The sequence below is a fragment of the Ylistrum balloti genome, unplaced genomic scaffold (genome assembly GCF_031769215.1).
Source record: "Ylistrum balloti isolate Yb309-2 unplaced genomic scaffold, AGI_CSIRO_Ybal_v1 Utg370532, whole genome shotgun sequence".
Taxonomy (NCBI): domain Eukaryota; kingdom Metazoa; phylum Mollusca; class Bivalvia; order Pectinida; family Pectinidae; genus Ylistrum; species Ylistrum balloti.
The window spans coordinates 41,481-59,730 of NW_026782339.1; the positions used below are offsets into that span (position 1 = coordinate 41,481).

At 41.7% G+C, this 18,250-nt stretch overlaps 1 protein-coding gene across 1 annotated transcript; it reads right to left on the bottom strand.

Annotated features, from left to right (window-relative positions):
* Positions 1-431: 431 nt before the first annotated feature.
* On the bottom strand, positions 432-8,180 carry LOC132555962 (uncharacterized). The gene is made up of 5 exons (XM_060220348.1): positions 8,111-8,180; positions 6,118-6,219; positions 5,608-5,817; positions 3,298-3,430; positions 432-3,008 (listed from the first exon to the last, which is right to left on the bottom strand). Exons 1-5 carry the CDS (start codon positions 8,127-8,129, stop codon positions 2,861-2,863), a joined length of 612 nt encoding a protein of 203 aa, XP_060076331.1. The 5' UTR covers positions 8,130-8,180; the 3' UTR covers positions 432-2,860.
* Positions 8,181-18,250: the final 10,070 nt, after the last annotated feature.

Sequence of the window (18,250 nt, forward strand, 5' to 3'; positions counted from 1 at the left end):
AAAACTAAGGGCAATAACTCCTTTAAGTTTGAAAGAAATTGTTTGATAATCAAGAAAGGAGACTTCAGACAAGATTGTGTTAAGAGGACTTGAGAATGTGACAGCTATTGAGGTTTCAGAGACAAGTGCCACTCTTACAGGCAGTTCCTTGTTCTCACTCTCTCTGTTATTTTTAACTTTCACTTGTTGATTTCCTGGCATAATATTATCATTTTCTTTCATTGTCTAAGTTCTAGTTAGTGGTAATAGGAGGTTAACTAATGGTAGCATGTGGTCAATTCGTGTTTTTAAAGGATATCCATGTGACATTTACAACGATTGTCATCGTGACGATCTAATTATCACCCACAGAAAATCCAGCTTATTTCAAATTCAACCTGACCTCTCTGACTACATCTCATCATCACTATAATTAAGAAACGAAACACAAATTGTCTTAACCAAAACCTTTATTCATATCAATAAGTTCTCATTTAAGAACAAAGAATGGAATTTATCACACTGATGAAAACATCAGTTCTACGTAATCTAACAACTAGAAATTACTGATATAGAGACAAACAGGCAACACAATAACATAATATCACTACCAATGACAGATCTATAAAAATTTAACACTGACTATCACAGTTGTTCAGAAAATCAATATTCAAAATATTACACAGCAAAATTAAAAAATTCTATCAATACAGTTTGTTTTACCTTGTACTGAACAGAAACATTTCATCAATATAAACTCAGTGTGTACTTAAAGAAAACACCATAATTTATACACAGCAAAATAAAACAAATCTATTATACATATGCACTGAAAACATCCATATCCTATTCTGATCACGATAGTAAACTTACCTGATATAAAAATTCATTACCTGTAAAATGTAACATATTACCGTTTATTGTACATAAAAAAGGTTTCAATATTACAAAGACCCGTTCCTAATTTGAAACTGCTGGATGATAATAAATCCTTCCCCCAAAATTGATTGATTGAATCCAGCAACTGTTTTACAACTTTTTGTGATTGGTCACTCCAGAGAGCTAGAGCTTTTGTGTCTCAATAAGTTTCCTTTTCATAGTTACAGTAACCTTGACCTAATTTGAAATTTTGAGTTGAAAAGCAATCCAACAATCACAATCAAAATTACAGTTGCTAAAGCCTTGTGTGAAGTACAAGTCTAATCTGTCCACAGAAACCCGAGCTATAGACTGGAAATATAGTGATAAAGAATTTACCTTTGACCTTTCACACAAAAAGGCAATTTTAACAAGCCACGTCAGTAGGAGAGCATTGTGTGAAGTTTTAGTTTACTCACATAGAATGAACTTCAGTCATTAGGCAGAAATCAATATTTTATCTAAAATAAAAGTGACCCTTGGCATTCAACATGTTGATCCAAATGTCAATGCCAAGCAAGCACTCCTATATGAAGTTCGAGTTTCATTGGTCCCCTTGAAGTTTCATCATCCAGAAATTATGACACCGGCCAACTTTTATTTATAGTAACAGTGACCTTGAGGTTTGACCTTTTAACCCAAAAAGCAAGCATCAGTAATAAGGAAGCAGTGTGCAAAGTTTGCTTTTTATTGGTCCAGGGGAACTAGAGTCATCATCCAGATAGGATGTTACGGATGGAATGACAGACAAACAGTGGCATTACGTACCCTACCTTCTTCCAGTGTTTGATACAGGGATACAAAATATTGATACAAATATTGATACGTTGTTTCAAACATGACCTCCAATCTTCAGAAATCAGTATTCAATAACCTTGCAGTAATATTCTATTCTTCATTTTATTTTTTAACCAGAACTCCATTGCATTCTGTCCTCAATAATTTTTTTCATTCATACTCCATTACATACTACACTACCAATACATTACATTCTATGGCCAGTCAAACTCTATAACGAGTAACATTCCACCTTCCACTATATTCTATAACCAGTAATATTTTTTCCTCCGTTGTACACTATGCTCTGATTTACACTGGGCTTCAACTTGTTCGACTGAAGTGTGCATGTTAAAAACAGGTGCAAGGAAAGAACTATAAAGGAGATAAATACTTAAAACAAGTTGAATTTCTGTCTACAATCTGTTTACACGATAGAAAACAGGAAACTCCAAATGTCTTCGTTGGTTTGGATATTTGGGCATTTTCATTGATTTTACAGCAGAGAAAGCCACCCATAATATCCACTCCATCAAGGACACACATTGGGAAATTTTGGTATACTATGCCTCTCTTTTTCTTTTCGCATAAATTCTACCTAAAATCACAGGTTTAGAAAATAAAACATCAGCACAGAATCTACACCAGAAGATTGCAGAGGTCTGAAAAACACAACAAACTTGGTGAATCCACAGAAAATTCACAGCAAATAAACACAATTAGTAAAACTAAAGAAAAACAAAGACTTCACACCTTCAAAAATCATTTGTAGTGTCTGGACTGTTTACAATTGCCGGAGAGCTCTGGAAAGTTTGAGAACGTCTAGACCCACAGAAAATTCACAGCAAATAAACACAATTAGTAAAACTATAGAAAAACAAAGACTTCACACCTTCAAAATCATTTGTAGTGCCTGGACTGTTTACAATTGCCGGAGAGCTCTGGAAAGCTCGAGAATATCTAGACCCATAGAAAATTCACAGCAAATAAACACAATTAGTAAAACTAAAGAAAAACAAAGACTTCACACCTTCAAAAATCATTTGTAGTGCCTGGAGTGTTTACAATTGGTGGACAGCTCTGGAAAGTTTGAGAACGTCTAGACCCACAGAAAATTCACAGTAAATAAAAGTTAAGCAACAACAACAAATTAACACCTTCAAAAGTCGTGAACTGTTAGGTTTGTTTACAATTGTCGGAGAGCTCTGGAAAGCTTGAGAATATCTGGAAAGTTCATTTTAAGGTTACCATGGAGATAGTTGTAGAGAAAATCTGGTGAAGTCTCGAGCATCTTCTTAGACTCCCAAAGCATGTTACCGTCAAGCTGCAGCAGTCTGTTTATGTAAAAAAAAAGCTGTTTATTCTGGAAACTTATCCAGACAACTAAAATCTGAGAAATCTTCATCTTCTAATGTTTTATTCTTTAACATGTAAAAATGATTTGCTTAACATCAAGCGAGATATAACATAATGGTCACTTTCTATATTCCATAATTAACAACCAATACTTTTTGGACATTCAACAAGGAACAAGAGCCTTACACTGTAGCCCGTTTGAACGGGGCCTTAATTACATTTCTTTGTGAACCTAAACTGTTAATTCCCATGCAAAAAAATACCTACTCATGTGGAACTTCTGACAAGTTAAGGCGTGACATCCACTCTGCTACATCACCAATTGTCCAGTTTGCAGAAGAAGGTTTTGCTGACTGGACAGCGGTCAGTTTGGCTACATAACCAGGTGTCATAATCTCATCTGTAAAATAGGACATTTGACTGAACCACTTATCTTGAAAGTAACAGAATTCAGAATTTCAGATTTCAAATGATTTTCTTACATACAATAACTGCTTGTTTTTCACCAAATGAAGAGCCAGGGATTTGAGGTAGAGTCTCCTTAGGATAGCTAGTTGCTGTCTCAATAGACACCATCCAAGAGGTGTTCCACATACTATTGGAAGCCATTGGGTGAATGTGTCTTGTCGAGGAGACAACACAGGACAGGCAATGACCTCAGATTCCTTTTAAGCACTCTTGGTAGGTATTTAAACCCTTGGATCTTCACCTCAGGTTATATTCAACTGCTGCTGTACTGACTGAACTATTGCTGTCCTCTGTTTTAGAATATTTTCCCTTTGTATTGGTATTGTGGTATGTACCAATGTTTCTATGTAACGGAGGTCACTATTTCAATACTGCGGCAGGGATTCGAATCTGACTTACTAGTCTTCGGCTCAACCAAATGAGTAATCAAGAAGTCATCTGAAGTCAAGTTTGCAGCCAGTATTTACCAGAGTTACTTCCCCTCAGGAAAGGACTTGTCCTGCAGTTACCAGAGGTTAAAGTGATGCTTGTGAACGAAACACTAAGTATCATTATGTATTCCATTCATGGGTGCCAATGTAACAGGTCATTATTTGTTTCAATGCCTCTACTATAAGATTCAAACCCAGGACTTCTGGCTTACAAGTCTGATGCTCAACTGCTCCAATAAAAGAGAAGAAATGAGTAAGTTCCTAGTCATTTAATTTCTCTTCTTCTCGATTTCAGCTAAAAAATTAAAGAAGTTCGCCGCAGCTCAACAAAAGAAAATGTAAAATTGTCAGTATTTTAAATATTAGTTAACCCATGGGACTTGGGGTAGTGGGCTATAATGAAATTGGGATAGAGCATCAAGAATGAAGAGAGTTTGTAACAAGCTACACAACCTAAAATCCTGGCATTCCTACAGAAAGATGGATTTTTAACTTGCTCTATTTCCACTACCTCCTGCCCTAACAGGCTCTGAGTTTGTAACAAGCTACACAACCTAAAATCCTGGCATTCCTACAGAAAGATGGATTTTTAACTTGCTCTATTTCCACTACCTCCTGCCCTAACAGGCTCTGAGTTTGTAACAAGCTACACAACCTAAAATCCTGGCATTCCTACAGAAAGATGGATTTTTAACTTGCTCTATTTCCACTACCTCCTGCCCTAACAGGCTCTAAGATCCACTATTTATAATAAAAATAATCCCCCTCACCCAAGTGTGCCTAAAGACCCAATTGAGACAGCATTCTGATATTTCTAACAAAGATTTCAAAGAATTTGCTCTATCAGAATCCTTCTATTCATACAAAATTGATTTCCTTTCCACCCCATGACGCTTCAACAAAAATTTAGGCAAAATCTAATCATTGCTACAGAAGAAGCAGAATATTAGAGAATTTACTCTATTTCCTCTATAGGCCCGTCCCTCCCGCTCTAGAAGCTGAAACTGGTTGTTTATATTAGATTAAGTTCACTTCACTCAAGACTGCTTAAAACCAAATTTGGTCAAATTTCAATTATTCGTACAGAAGGAGAAGGATTTCAAAGAATATGCTCTATTTTCTGTATTTAACATGCCTCTCCCATCCCAAGGGACTGAGACCCACCATTGATACAAAATTGATTCCCCTTCACCAGATGATGCTTCAGGATAAATTTGAGTAAAATTCAATCATTCCTACAGGAGGAGTAGAATTTTAGAGAATCTGCTCTATTTCCAATATTGGGCTATACCTCTCCTGCCCCATTGATGCGAGACCCACTGTTTACACAAAATTGATTCCCCTTCACTCAAGGAGTATTCAAATTTTTGGGACAAATCCAATCATTTCTATGGGAGGAGATGGATTCTAGATAACGGTCCCAGTCCTTCAGATCCCAGGTGGCCGAAACCCACCATTTACACAAAATCTGTTCTTCTTCCCCAAAGGATGGTTCTCACCGTTCAAAATATGTTTTGTCGTTTATGACTATATATAGTAGCAATTTTAGGAAAAAAGTTGCAGACAACAGCTGAACAATATGGATCATGGAAACCACTGTATGGCAAGTTCATCAGTCCTTAAGATCAGGTGAGCTAAAACTATCAAGACTGTGAAAGTGAGATTATTGCATAACTACCATCAACTTCCTGTCTCTGAGATGACAGTCTTCCTCGGTCGCCGAGCTCCTTCATCAGATTTGGTATCTGTTGATCAAACAGTCGTTCTGTGCTGATGTCAAAGTACAGTTTGGTACCTATAAGCATGCCTAACCATCCATCTGCCTCATATTTTTCTTGTACACAAAGAGGAATGAAGCTCTTCCGTAGTTTATATGTATATTCTGCCTCTGAAAAGTCAATAATAAGACACTTATACCACAATAAAATTAAAAGTACCAATAATGCCTTAAAAAGTGACTGGCCTAAACAGGTATACCATCACTTTCAAGCCTTTCAGTTACTGTATACCACTGCTAGCAGGACAGTGACATTAGTTTACTGATAAAGTCATACAAGGCTGCTGCTGATGAACCCTTTCAATACCATCCTAACAAGTGGTGATCCACTAATATTAATTCTCTTTTTAATCATTTCATGATAAATTATATCTTTATATTCTCTGTTGATCTTCCATCCTTCAGACTGACCTGATCTGCAGCTTGGACTATCCTTGTATTTTTGCGACATACATATCAGAACGACAGCCGACCTTTCAACAGCTAGTGCCATTGCTTCCAGTGTTGACCCAGCTACAACATTAGAGCAGAGAGAGGTTTGTAAAGAGTTTCATTCTCTTATAAATTCTTCATGCCTTCTGGAAGACTTGATACGAAGAAATATTGCAAAATTTCTAAAAAAATAAATGGGCTGAAGAAGGCTGATTCTGCATTGAACATTTCAAGAGTTACAGAATCAACTCGATGGGGGTGGGGGGGGGGGTAGTTCTTTATTATAGATCTTCCTAGTCCTGGGTTTGATATCTTTGAGAAAAAATAGGGGAAATTGATATCTTTGAGAAAAAATAGGGGAAATTTTGCATGTAACTCTTGTAATTGCCAAGACAGGCATTGGGAATGGCTTTTTCTAATCAAGTAGACAAAATGCAAGTTTGTTCTGATCTTATCCCATGTAACAGTACACACCATGCCACCAGGATCATGGTGTATATTAAACAGATTACATTGGGTACATGTCCCTGAAAATAGTGAAGGAAATGATGCATGCATGAATTGGTATCATCATTGTGGATTAAGGTGTTCAGAGATATTCAGTGATTTTTATCAAGTTAGTAGAAACAATCAGTCATTAACATGTGTATATGTATATACAAATCTCCCATGAAACCAGAGTGTATAGATGTTACAGATGTCACATTGACCTTGGATGTTTGACTGGACATTATCTGATTTTGAGGGATTAATATCAGGAATACCTGAGAAATTTATTTATCATTGCCATGGTAAAGTAAAGCATTTTCTTACAAATTAACTTCATTTTCACCATTTTTTCTCCATCCCATGGTGATTAGGAAAAATTTGGTAAAGAAAAGTTATTTAGTAAGAAAATAGTGACATGATATACTTTACCATGGCCATGGTGAAATGAACTCCCCTGCCCCACCCTAAATTACCATGGCCATGCTGAATTGAACTCCCCTGCCCCACCCTAAATTACCATGGCCATAGTGAAATGAACTCCCCTGTCCCACCCTTCTTATTTTCCAGTTTTACTAAGTTTGGAGGAACTTAATTAATCAAAATGATAAAGAAATTAAATGAAGAAACATTGATTAAAAACAAAATATAAAGTGGCTTCACTTTACTATGGGGGAGGGGTTCATTTCACCATTATGATGAAGTAAACCACGGTTCACATCACCATCATGCTACACTGGGTTTTCTTGGTTCAGTCTCACTTCCAATCCTAAGAATACTGCTTTCCTAATATAGAAAATTACTTGACAATTTGTTGAAGGATTATGGAAGAATGATGAAGGATGACGTCCACAAGTGTAGTGTTTTTATTTATAAGTGTATGTGTGATATTCACAGAGGGTGTTCTCTGGTACATACCTGGATACTGACTCAGCATCAAGAGGCACAAAGGGTTAATATACCATTTCTAACAAGGTTGAATGATCCATAAAAGTATAAATGATCAAGGTAGCCAGACTGAACATGTCTAACTTGTGAAACATATAAAATCTAATGATATAAGATTGATACAATCTATACCTAGTTACTTGACATATTACTTAAGGTGACATGTATTTCTGCCATGTAAACATGTAATCTGTCTACAGCCTTTTGGCATAATGATAATGGTTTTGGATATAACTCATATTCATATTTTGCTATAAATAAAATAAGAAATTTTAATAATATGAATAATTTTTTAGAAAGGATGTCATGGTTCACTCGTCCCTTTGTCAGAAATTATTTCAAATTAGATATAATTTTGACATCATGCGTGAAATCATATTTAGAGTAAATACACATAATAAAGTTAGAAAATACAAAAAAATATTGAAGAAAAATGGTTCACGACGTCCCCACAATCATCTACTGTAAATAAGAAAACAAGTTTACAAAAACTTGTGCACTACAGAACACACTTTCAAGTGCATTAATGAAGACCTACTCATGTGTTCAACATCCATCCACACTTTGTAGCCAGCATGTTTCAACACATCTTTGAGACGTAGCGCTAGTGTCTGCTGTCCCACTGATAACTAATCATTACATGAGGACACTGCACAACCAAGCAAGCTGCAAGTAAAAACTGACACTATATTATGATGTTTTAATTATCACATGATCAAATGTGTTATACTGACAAACATTCTGGTCACTGTCACCAGCAATTTTTCCAGTTTCATCAACCAAACCACACAACAAAAGGCAATAGTAGACAGCCTCCAGTGAAAATAAGGTAGAACATCATGTCTCTTTGTCTCATCAATTTCTTACTTATAACTTAACTGCCATACGTTTAGGGCACAGGTATCATTAAAATTGAGGTTTTTTTAATGTAAAACCAATTTTCATGATGTAATACTTACCATAACTTTAGTATGCAAATACAGTACCTACACCCATCTTTGTATCCCAACAACAAAAGATTCAAAAGAAAAACAATCCCGCCCTCCCTACGATCCATGAGCCATCACGGCAGGAACGCAGAGTGATCTCCCTTCCTCTAATAACCTTTATGGCGTAAACCCCACAGAGGGGCAGCCAGGCAGATAAGGAAGAGGGGAGGATAGGGTGGGACTCCATAAAGTTATGGTAAGTATTACATCATGAAAATTGGTTTTACATTAAAAAACCTCAATTTCATTTCAGTAATAATTACCATAACTTTAGTATGCGAATTCGTCTTACCGTAGTGGTGACTAGAAGCCAGGCAGCCCCTTCAGCACAACCAAAGTAGTAGGGAGGGAGAACAGAGTGCTAAAGTGAAGGAAGGGACCTCTCTGTGAAAGAGCAGGTGTACCCACATGCCGCCGTACGGAAAGACATGGCCCGGGGCTAACGAGGAGGCCCAGCCACTGACTATGCCACCACCAAAGGTCCCAATGAATACAGGCCTTCTGAGTGGGAAGCTAGGGATCACAGATAAAAATCTGTTAAGGTATCCCTGCCCTGCCAGAATACTGCAGACATGACCTCCTGAAAGGAGGACTCATTGAGAGAAGGGCCCACGATGAAGCAAGGGCCCTGACCTCGTGAGACCGCGCTTTCACTCTCGCCCGAGCCAGATCATCAAAATGCTCGTAAGCATACTAAATCACCTGGCAAACCCACCTGGAAACCGACTGGGAGGAGATATCTCGTTGCCCCTGTTTAATGGGCAAAACAGACGGGATCGAGAGCCCCGCCCCCCCCTGGTTTTATCAAGATAAAACCTAAGAGCCCGACAAGGACAAAGCAACCTATCTCGCTCCTCCGAGCTAGTCACAGCCAGGATCCTGATGGGATCGTGCGAGAACCCCGGAACCTGATTCTTCGCTAAAAACAACTCTATTCATAGCAAAGCCTCTGATTAGGGCAGAAAGAGAGGAGGACTAACCGATCTCCTTCCTGCCATAACAAGCAAGAACTCTGGCAATAGCTGTACGATAGCCAGCAATAGTGCCAGGTGGCAGATAGCGGTACCTAAACAGAGAGATTAGGAATTCCGCAATCAAATGCAGAGGCTTCGAATGAATAAGCTTCCTTGCCGACACACCAATCACAGAAGATCATCCAACGTGACTGGTAGACGGCAGAAGAGGAAGCCCTGATTGATTGCTCAATGCAATCTGACACCTCTTGAGAAAAGCCTGCCTTGGCGTGGCTTCCAGAGATAGCCTCAGCGCGTGAAGGTGGAGGATCTCTGGTCAAGAGTGTGTCGTTCTGGGCCAAGGCTGGCGAAGGAGATTCGGTCTGGTGGGGAGAGCCAAGGGCTCCTCCACCAGAAACGACAAGAGCTCCTGAAACCAAGCTTGCCTCGGCCACAGAGGGGCTCTCAGAAGTAAGGAGCAGTGATGCTCCCAGAACTTCTGTAGAACCCTGCCCACCAGGTTGAAGGGAGGGAATGCATATGCATACGTCCCTTCCTATTCCAGAGAAAGGGCGTCCACAGCCCACGCCTTACGGTCTGGGACCGGGGAGACGAAGGTTAGCAGCTGGTTGTTCAGGGAAGTGGCAAACAGGTCTATAATAGGTCTGTCCCACGCCTGACAATTCCCCTTGAAAATCAAGGGACACAGCTGCCATTCCGTCAACACCGGCTGGTGGCGCCTGGAGAGTGGCCACCAACACACTCAGCCTGCCAGAAAGATGCTTGACCGCTATGGTCAACTGCATGTCCTGGCAGAGAAGATGGATGTGGATGGAAAGGGCACACAGGACATGAGACCTGGTGGCCCCTGTCTCTCCAGATACGCGACAACTGTTGTCGGTAGCCACACTTTGGACTGCAGGATACCCCTAAAGGACTGCAGAGCCAAATGAACAGTCTCATCTCGAGTACACTGATGTGCTCTGAGAGTTATTCGCCAGACCACTCCCCCATCGAGGTAAGCTCACATTCCTGTCATGAACGCGTCCATGAACAGGATCATAGAGGGGATAGGCTTGGTCAGAGGTACCCCGTGGAAAACGTTCTCCTGAATGGTCCACCAGCAAGAGAACTCCCTGACCGACTGGGTAAGCGGGATCCAGGCCTCCTGGATGACGGAACCCAGTCAGACAGGAGGAACATCTGGAGAGGTCCGATGTGAATCCTCCCTAGGGGGACCACATATGCCAAGGAGTTGAGATACCCCAGAAAACTGAGGAACCAATGTACCTGGACAAGCGACCAAGTGATGAAAGTCAGAGCCAGAGCCCTGACCTTCTCAAACTTCTCCAGAGGTGGAAGGGCTAAGCCCCGAACCATGTCAAAATGGTTCCCCAGGAAGAAGAAGTCCTAATATGAAGGAACCTCTGACTTCTCTCTGGAAGGAATGAAGCCGACTCTGAGCAAGAGTTTCAGGACCAGACGAGTGTCCTTCACTAACGATTCCCACACCAAAAGAGGCATGAGGGAGTCGTCGAAATAGATGTGGACGTCTATTCTGCAGGAGTGAAGGAAACACCAGCAGCAACTTGGTGAACACCAAAGGAGCTGTCGTGAGCCCCAAGGGCATCTCTGCCTTGGCAGCATGGTCCCTACTTCCTCCTGGAGCACCCGTGCCCTTTCTGAATCCCCGGGAGGAGGAAAGAAACAAAAACGGCCAGGAGGCGAGGGACGAATCCTGAAGAAGGGGAATACCTAGACCCTCCCTGACCACCGACAAAAGCCCAAGCGTCCTCTGTAATATCCTGCCACTAGGAAAGGAAAGCAGAGAGACGTCCGCCCACAGGGAGTTCCGGATGGGGCAGATCGAGCCCCTGCCAGACCAGAGAATCGTCTGCCCACCCGGAGCCTGAGCCTGCAGGAGAAGGACATGAGCCCGGGAAAGGAGAACCACCGTCCACCCGGCCATACCCTTCGCCTTTAGCGGCCAAGAAGCAGAAATAGTCAGGAACCCTTCTTCTTGCCCCCAGGAGGTTTCTTACCCTTCCTACCCTTCCCCTTGTTGCCGTTGAAGTGAGGTTGGGACTTGGGCTGTGCAGAAAACTGAGCAGCCGAAGACTTCGCCTTCTTCTTAGGAGGCACTGACCCCTGCGAGGCACTGGCCTTCTCAGCCTGAAACCTCTTCACCAGAAGTGCTGAGGCGACCGAGTCCTCCTTCATATCCTTCTGAACCCAAGGAAGAGCTCCCCTGAACAGGGTAGAGCCCTAGAAGGGGGCATTCAACAAGCGGAAACGGTAGGGTTACTGGACTGGGCGGAATTTCAGAACTGAAAACTGCCTAGCCAACACGGCATTGACGAGCAGAGAACCTGCAAGGCTGCCGTGTCCTGTATGTCGGCCGTTCTGTCTCGGATAACCGACACTCAGGCAAATCGGATACCCTGTATAGACAAACTGTCAGGAAGTCTATGTATGACAGAACTTGGATGGAGAGGTGCAACATTCTCTCCATCCTGTGGTGCTCTTTGGGATCGAGCACCACCTGGTCCACTGATTTGCCGGGCCAGGCAGCCAGCTGTCTCAACTCCAGCTGTGCTGGTTGAGAGGCCAGCTGCCCATCATGTGTGGCATAGTCGGAAGCTGAAGCCTCCGACAATTCACCAACACCGAGCTGCAGACCGACAAACCCGAGAGCACGGGTAGAGAAGGAGTCCTTCTCTAAAACCGGAGCCCGGGCCGTGGCCAGAACCGAAGACATGATATTGCCTTCTGGCAGAGACCGATCTGAGCGAACGGAAGCCCGAGGAGCCACCAGGGAACCCAGAAGGATGGTGGATTCAGGCGCCGACGATGCTGAGGCGGTGGGCAAACCTCCGCCCTGAGAATCCGGGAGATGTTGGCCCGGAGGACCCGCATCCCAGAAAGCACATGCTGAGCCTCAGCTTCAGCAGTCTCAGGGCCATCTTCCCCTTGTGAACCCTCTTGGCCCAGGAGAAAGATGAATGACATCGTCTTCCTCTGCCGAGCCCGCACCCTCGATGTCCATCTCCTCCTCAATAGAGACCGAAGTCCCCTTGGGAGGAACAGGGGCCGCCAGAGGAGCCATCTCCGCAGAGGGGAACTCCTCTTTATGGCATTTGGACGCAGCGCGACCAACAGCTGTAGCTGTAGGCTTGGGTCGGAGACCCGAAGCCGACCCCTGGGAACAGGAGACCGACGGGTCCGCGCTGGAGGCGGAAGTCCTTAAGGTCTGGCAAACCTTTATAGGACCGGCCAACAAGGCCCCCGAAGTAGCAGAACATTGGGGGGATTCCGCACTGCTATAACATCTCCTAGAGGAGAGACCAACCCCTATGGGTTCCACGAGTGAAGACCCATGGGGTAAAAACCCAAACCCCTGAGGGAATGGGAACGGTCCAGCGGGCCGGGAGTGACCCCAGAACTGGCCAAGATGGCCTGCCTGAGTCTGGGGCTGGACATCCTGTCCAAAGGACCAGGATGAACCGCCACTCCCACCAGGTGGAAACCCAGACATGTACAGGCTAAGCCCGTAACTGCTGAGTAACTGTTGGTACCCAAAACCATCCGCAGGTTGGCCTGGGCGACCCAGGAATAAGTGCCCGCAGGCACCCCTACTCCCTGAGCCCGGGGGAAAGGGAGACCGGAAACCGGACTCCTGGCCTGAAGCCCCAAACCCTTGGAGGAAAACCCCCTGGGAAACCCTGCACTGGGAAATCTGGATTGGGACGGAAGTCCCAGAGCCAGAAGCCTGTGAGGGTGGGAAAACAGACCCCGCGCTGACGTCCAGGATTAGTGAACTCAAGTGTCACTAATCCCCGTAGCCACAGACAATCCTGACAAAAAGTCTGTGGCCCCTGAACCTATACCCGAAGGCACAGTTCCGGAGTCAAAGCGGCCCCCACCAACGACGCCACCTGGCGTGCCGAGGTCCCTGAAGGAATCAGAGACCTCGACCGGAAGTCCCTTTCCGACGGTAACACCGCCGCCTATCGAGAGCTACCGGCCAATTCGACCCTTGACTGCGCCGAGTCAGGGTCGGGCTGCCCCCCCCCTACTCCAGGACGCACCTGGACAGGGGGAGCCACCCCCTGCTGAAGGGCGGAGCTCGGTGGAACGAGAGCACCCCCAGCAGGAACGCTCTGGTTCAGAACTTCAGGAGGGAGGTCTTAAAAAGCTTACTTCCCTTACCGGAAGAAGAGGACGAATCCCTCTTCCGGCGGAAAGTAAGCTGGAAAGGCATGGGAGCCTAAGCAGCAGACTCCATGTGCAAACAAAGTTCACATAGTGAGGTCTGGCTGTAATGTCGGCAAATGGGACAGGTATCATGGGGTTCCCATTATCTATAGAAATAGGAACATCCATGCGCTGACCCCCGACGTAAACCCGGCACCTTTATCCAGCATCGAAACAATAAAAAATTGTAACAATGAAAACAAGGATAAAAAGTTTTCTAACAATCAAAAAACTACGAACGAGATCATAAAACCTACCGTACGCAGCAAGATTGTACTGCAAAAAAAGAAAACGGTCGTACAAAACGGCCGACAAAGCAGCAAGAAAACAATTTCAACTTCACGAAAATCCGAGTGACGAGACAAGTAGTCACTCACTCGAACACGCGGAGTAAAAACACGGCCGGAAACGAAGTTCTCGAACAATCAAAAAACTACGAACGAGAGCACAAAGCCTACCGTACGCAGCAAGATTGCACTGCATAAATAAAACGGCCGTACAACACGGCCGACAAAGCAGCAAGAAAACAAATTCCAACTTCACGCAAATCCGAGCAACGAGACAAGTAGTCACGCACTCGAATACGTGGAGGAAAAAAACGGCCGGAAATACGGTCAAAATAAACAAATGACAATACTTAATTTCACAATATAAGTTGGGAGATGGGTTTATAGACTACTAATAGAGTAACAATATACTCAAACGACAATGGCAGTACGAAGAGAAGGAGTAAGAAAAGCACTTAGCTCAGACACCTCCGCACTCGTCGTATGGTAATTATTACTGAAATGAAATCTCCCTTCACATGATCAGATATAACATGGATTTCTGACACTTTGTACATCAGGCTGCAAAGTTCAAACCAGAGTTACACTAACACTGAACTGTTTATTCTCTACACAGAGAAGGAACCTTCAAGTATACTAGGTGTGCAGAGAATTGGAAAACTATCTGGACAGGTGTAGAAAAATATCTACAGATATCACATAAATCCTATCATCCAATTTGTAATTTCAAACCTATCTATTCCTCCATATCTCAACTGAACACTGATCAGAAAGCATCAATGTTTTACAAACAGATCTAATTCACAGAACTATATGTTCTTATTCCTTTCTGATAACCAGCTGGTGTAATATGTCAAGGTCATCTTATAACTGACCTATCCTTCTTTATTTGACTAATTGTTCTTCCTATTTGGGTGATAAGGGGCAGGTGCTTCAATTTCAAGGTCATCTTAGGATTGATCTACACAGTAACACAAATTGACTGATGACTTCTACAGCTGCTGATTTCCAAATAACCATACTTCTTAACTGCACAGCTAAACACTGCTGGACACAAAACTTGTATACTTTGTAGTCGGATATTGGCAACAAATTATTTTGAGCAGAAACATCTGCTTTCAAGCAATACATGAATTGATTTTCTACAAGGCTTTTTTTTTGAAAAAAATTAAAAGACAACATCGCATCTTTGCAATTTGCAACAAAGTCCAACACAAGTATTAGTTTTAAATGTCAAAGCTGTATAGATGTGATTTTATTTCCTAATCAGCACTTCAGTTCAAATAAACTGATATTTTGTTGTGTGACATCTAGAACAGCCTGAGGACTGCTTATCTATTTTTCATACAACCCTGAAATGTGAGTGAAATGTTTACTATATACCTTTGATCTTACTGTATACTTCACAAAAGGGCAAAACTCCCATAAACATGACTCGATTTGGAGGAAAACAAATAAAAATACAGGTGCACCATTTCAAAATTCTGACAAAATTTGCATCAATATTCGTTGATCTGAATGAGGTTTCAGGTCTGATCTTTTTCCAACCACCAAGAAATATCACCATACTGACATTGTAGAAGATGAGAGTATAGGTTTCATTACTATAGCCTTGGCTTAAGGGAATTTCCCTTTAGCTGAGAAAAGACACTTGAGTTCCAACCCCAGAGGTTGCAGGATATTTTTCTTTACTTCTAGCTTCGTATCACAGATTTGGTGCTGTTGACCATTCCAACAGTAGAAGCTAAAAGAGACTGAGATGCTTCCTTGGAGATATTAAACATGGATTGATGTTGTCTTCAGGGTGCGAAGACTTTTTCAGGAGAGCGTAATGAAGAAGTTGAGAGAACAGGTCATCATAATTTCCTTTAGTCAAGCCATAGAGTGTCCAGCCAAGACAAAAGGGTTCAAACCCCATCAGTGGCAGGGTACTCCTTCCTATTACAATATGATGTATTTGGTGGGAAAGGGTATACAAGTTACTTCATCTGCAGGTAGATAAACTAGAACTGCTAATTAGCATTTTTAATATCCAGTGGTATGAAATTTAGTCAACATGATGTAAACAAGTATAAATCAATATAATTGTTATGAAGGTGTTCACCAACATCAGAGGCTACTAACCACTACAAGATGATACATCAGAGTATATCATAGTTATATAGTTAACATTATGTAAACAAGTCTAAATCAATATAATTGTTATCTATATATGAAATGCTTTACTTTTACTGTGTTAATATAAACACAGCTAGACTAAACAGACACAAAATACATCGATGTATGCTGGTGCTAAACATGGTAGGATCCAGCAGGTAAAATTAAGTAAACATCCTCTGCTTCTGGGGGATGTGTCACATGTAAATGGCTTTTTTTTCCCTTAATTTTTTTTTTTCCATTTACATGTAAATGGGATTTTTTTCCCCTTAATTTTTTTTTCCATTTACATAGGGAATGGTGGTAACTACCTGAATGAATTTACTCTTCAAGTTAGCTGTAGCTTACATACAGCTTAATGCACAGAAACATGTACAAAGGAATTCCAAGAAATCAACAATAATTATATAATTAAAGTTCTCATATATTCGTGCAAAACAAGTTGCCCGGTACATTACAGAACATCTGAATACACATACGAACACTTTCATTCTCAAGGCTAAATGAGGCTGGTTATCAGAACACGATCAGCTCCATCAGTAATTTATCAGCTTTCATGTAATGGTGATCATTAAGATCAACCGTTAAAATTTTCCCTTTACCTGTCACACCTGAGATTGCAGAACCTGCATCCTGTAAACTGATCCTCCAAGTCATTAGTAACATTCTGACAACTGGAGAAGACCATGGCTGAAAGAATTCAGTATTAATCTGATTTGAAGGGATGCCTTGGTTTAACAGAACAAGTATTTGTAATGCCCAGCCCTATAGATCCTTTATAGTAACAAGTGTTTGTAATGCCAGGCCCTATAGGTCCTATATAGTAACAAGTGTTTGTAATGCCCAGCCCTTTAGGTCCTATATAGTAACAAGTGTTTGTAATGCACCAGTCCTAAAGGTCCTATATAGTAACAAGTATTTGTAATGCCCAGCCCTATAGATCCTTTATAGTAACAAGTGTTTGTAATGCCAGGCCCTATTGGTCCTATATAGTAACAAGTGTTTGTAATGCCCAGTCCTTTAGGTCCTATATAGTAACAAGTGTTTGTAATGCACCAGTCCTATAGGTCCTATATAGTAACAAGTATTTGTAATGCCCAGCCCTATAGATCCTTTATAGTAACAAGTGTTTGTAATGCCAGGCCCTATAGGTCCTATATAGTAACAAGTGTTTGTAATGCCCAGCCCTTTAGGTCCTATATAGTAACAAGTATTTGTAATGCCCAGCCCTATAGATCCTTTATAGTAGCAAGTGTTTGTAATGCCAGGCCCTAGAGGTCCTAGATAGTAACAAGTATTTGTAATGCCCAGCCCTATAGATCCTATATAGTAACAACTGTTTGTAATGCCCAGCCCTTTAGGTCCTATATAGTAACAAGTGTTTGTAATGCCCAGTCCTATAGGTCCTGTATAGTAACAAGTGTTTGTAAAGCCAGGCCCTATAGGTCCTATATAGTAACAAGTGTTTGTAATGCCCAGCCCTTTCTATAGGTCCTGTATAGTAACAAGTGTTTGTAATGCACAGTCCTAAAGGTCCTGTATAGTAACAAAAGTTTTGTAAGACTTGTAAAATGTGGGACTTATTCAAATTTTCATCAACAACTTTCAGCTCTTGACAATGAGTACAACACACAGATATTGTTACATAGACATGTTGGACAACCCATCCCTAGGAATTTACATAAACAAACCCTGCTCATTGGAAAAACATCACTTTATTGCTGAATTCTGTACAGAAAACAGTGTTTAATTTATCAAACTCAGACGGCCATTTTAGCTGTGAAAGACATTGATGAAATAATACCTTGTTGATTTACACTGCCAGAAGTGCTAGTGTTACTATGTTGTCAGCAATATCTCCAGAGTAATCTGTGCGGAAATTTGATGAAACATCCCTTCTTATACAAGGAAACAGTGTGGTCCGTCTGTATCAATGAAATCTGTAGGTCTTTTTCTACTTAATTTTAGTCTCTGCTGTAATAAGCCAGCATCTATTGAACAGCTTTCTGAATAGCAAGAAGTTTAGGTGTCTACCACT

Coding starts and splice junctions, on each gene's coding strand:
- LOC132555962 (XM_060220348.1), bottom strand. Junction 5,818..6,117: donor TAGTCCAAGCTGCAGATCAG/GTCAGTCTGAAG, acceptor TTGACTTTTCAG/AGGCAGAATATACATATAAA. Junction 3,009..3,297: donor TTGTCAGAAGTTCCACATGA/GTAGGTATTTTT, acceptor TTACATAAACAG/ACTGCTGCAGCTTGACGGTA.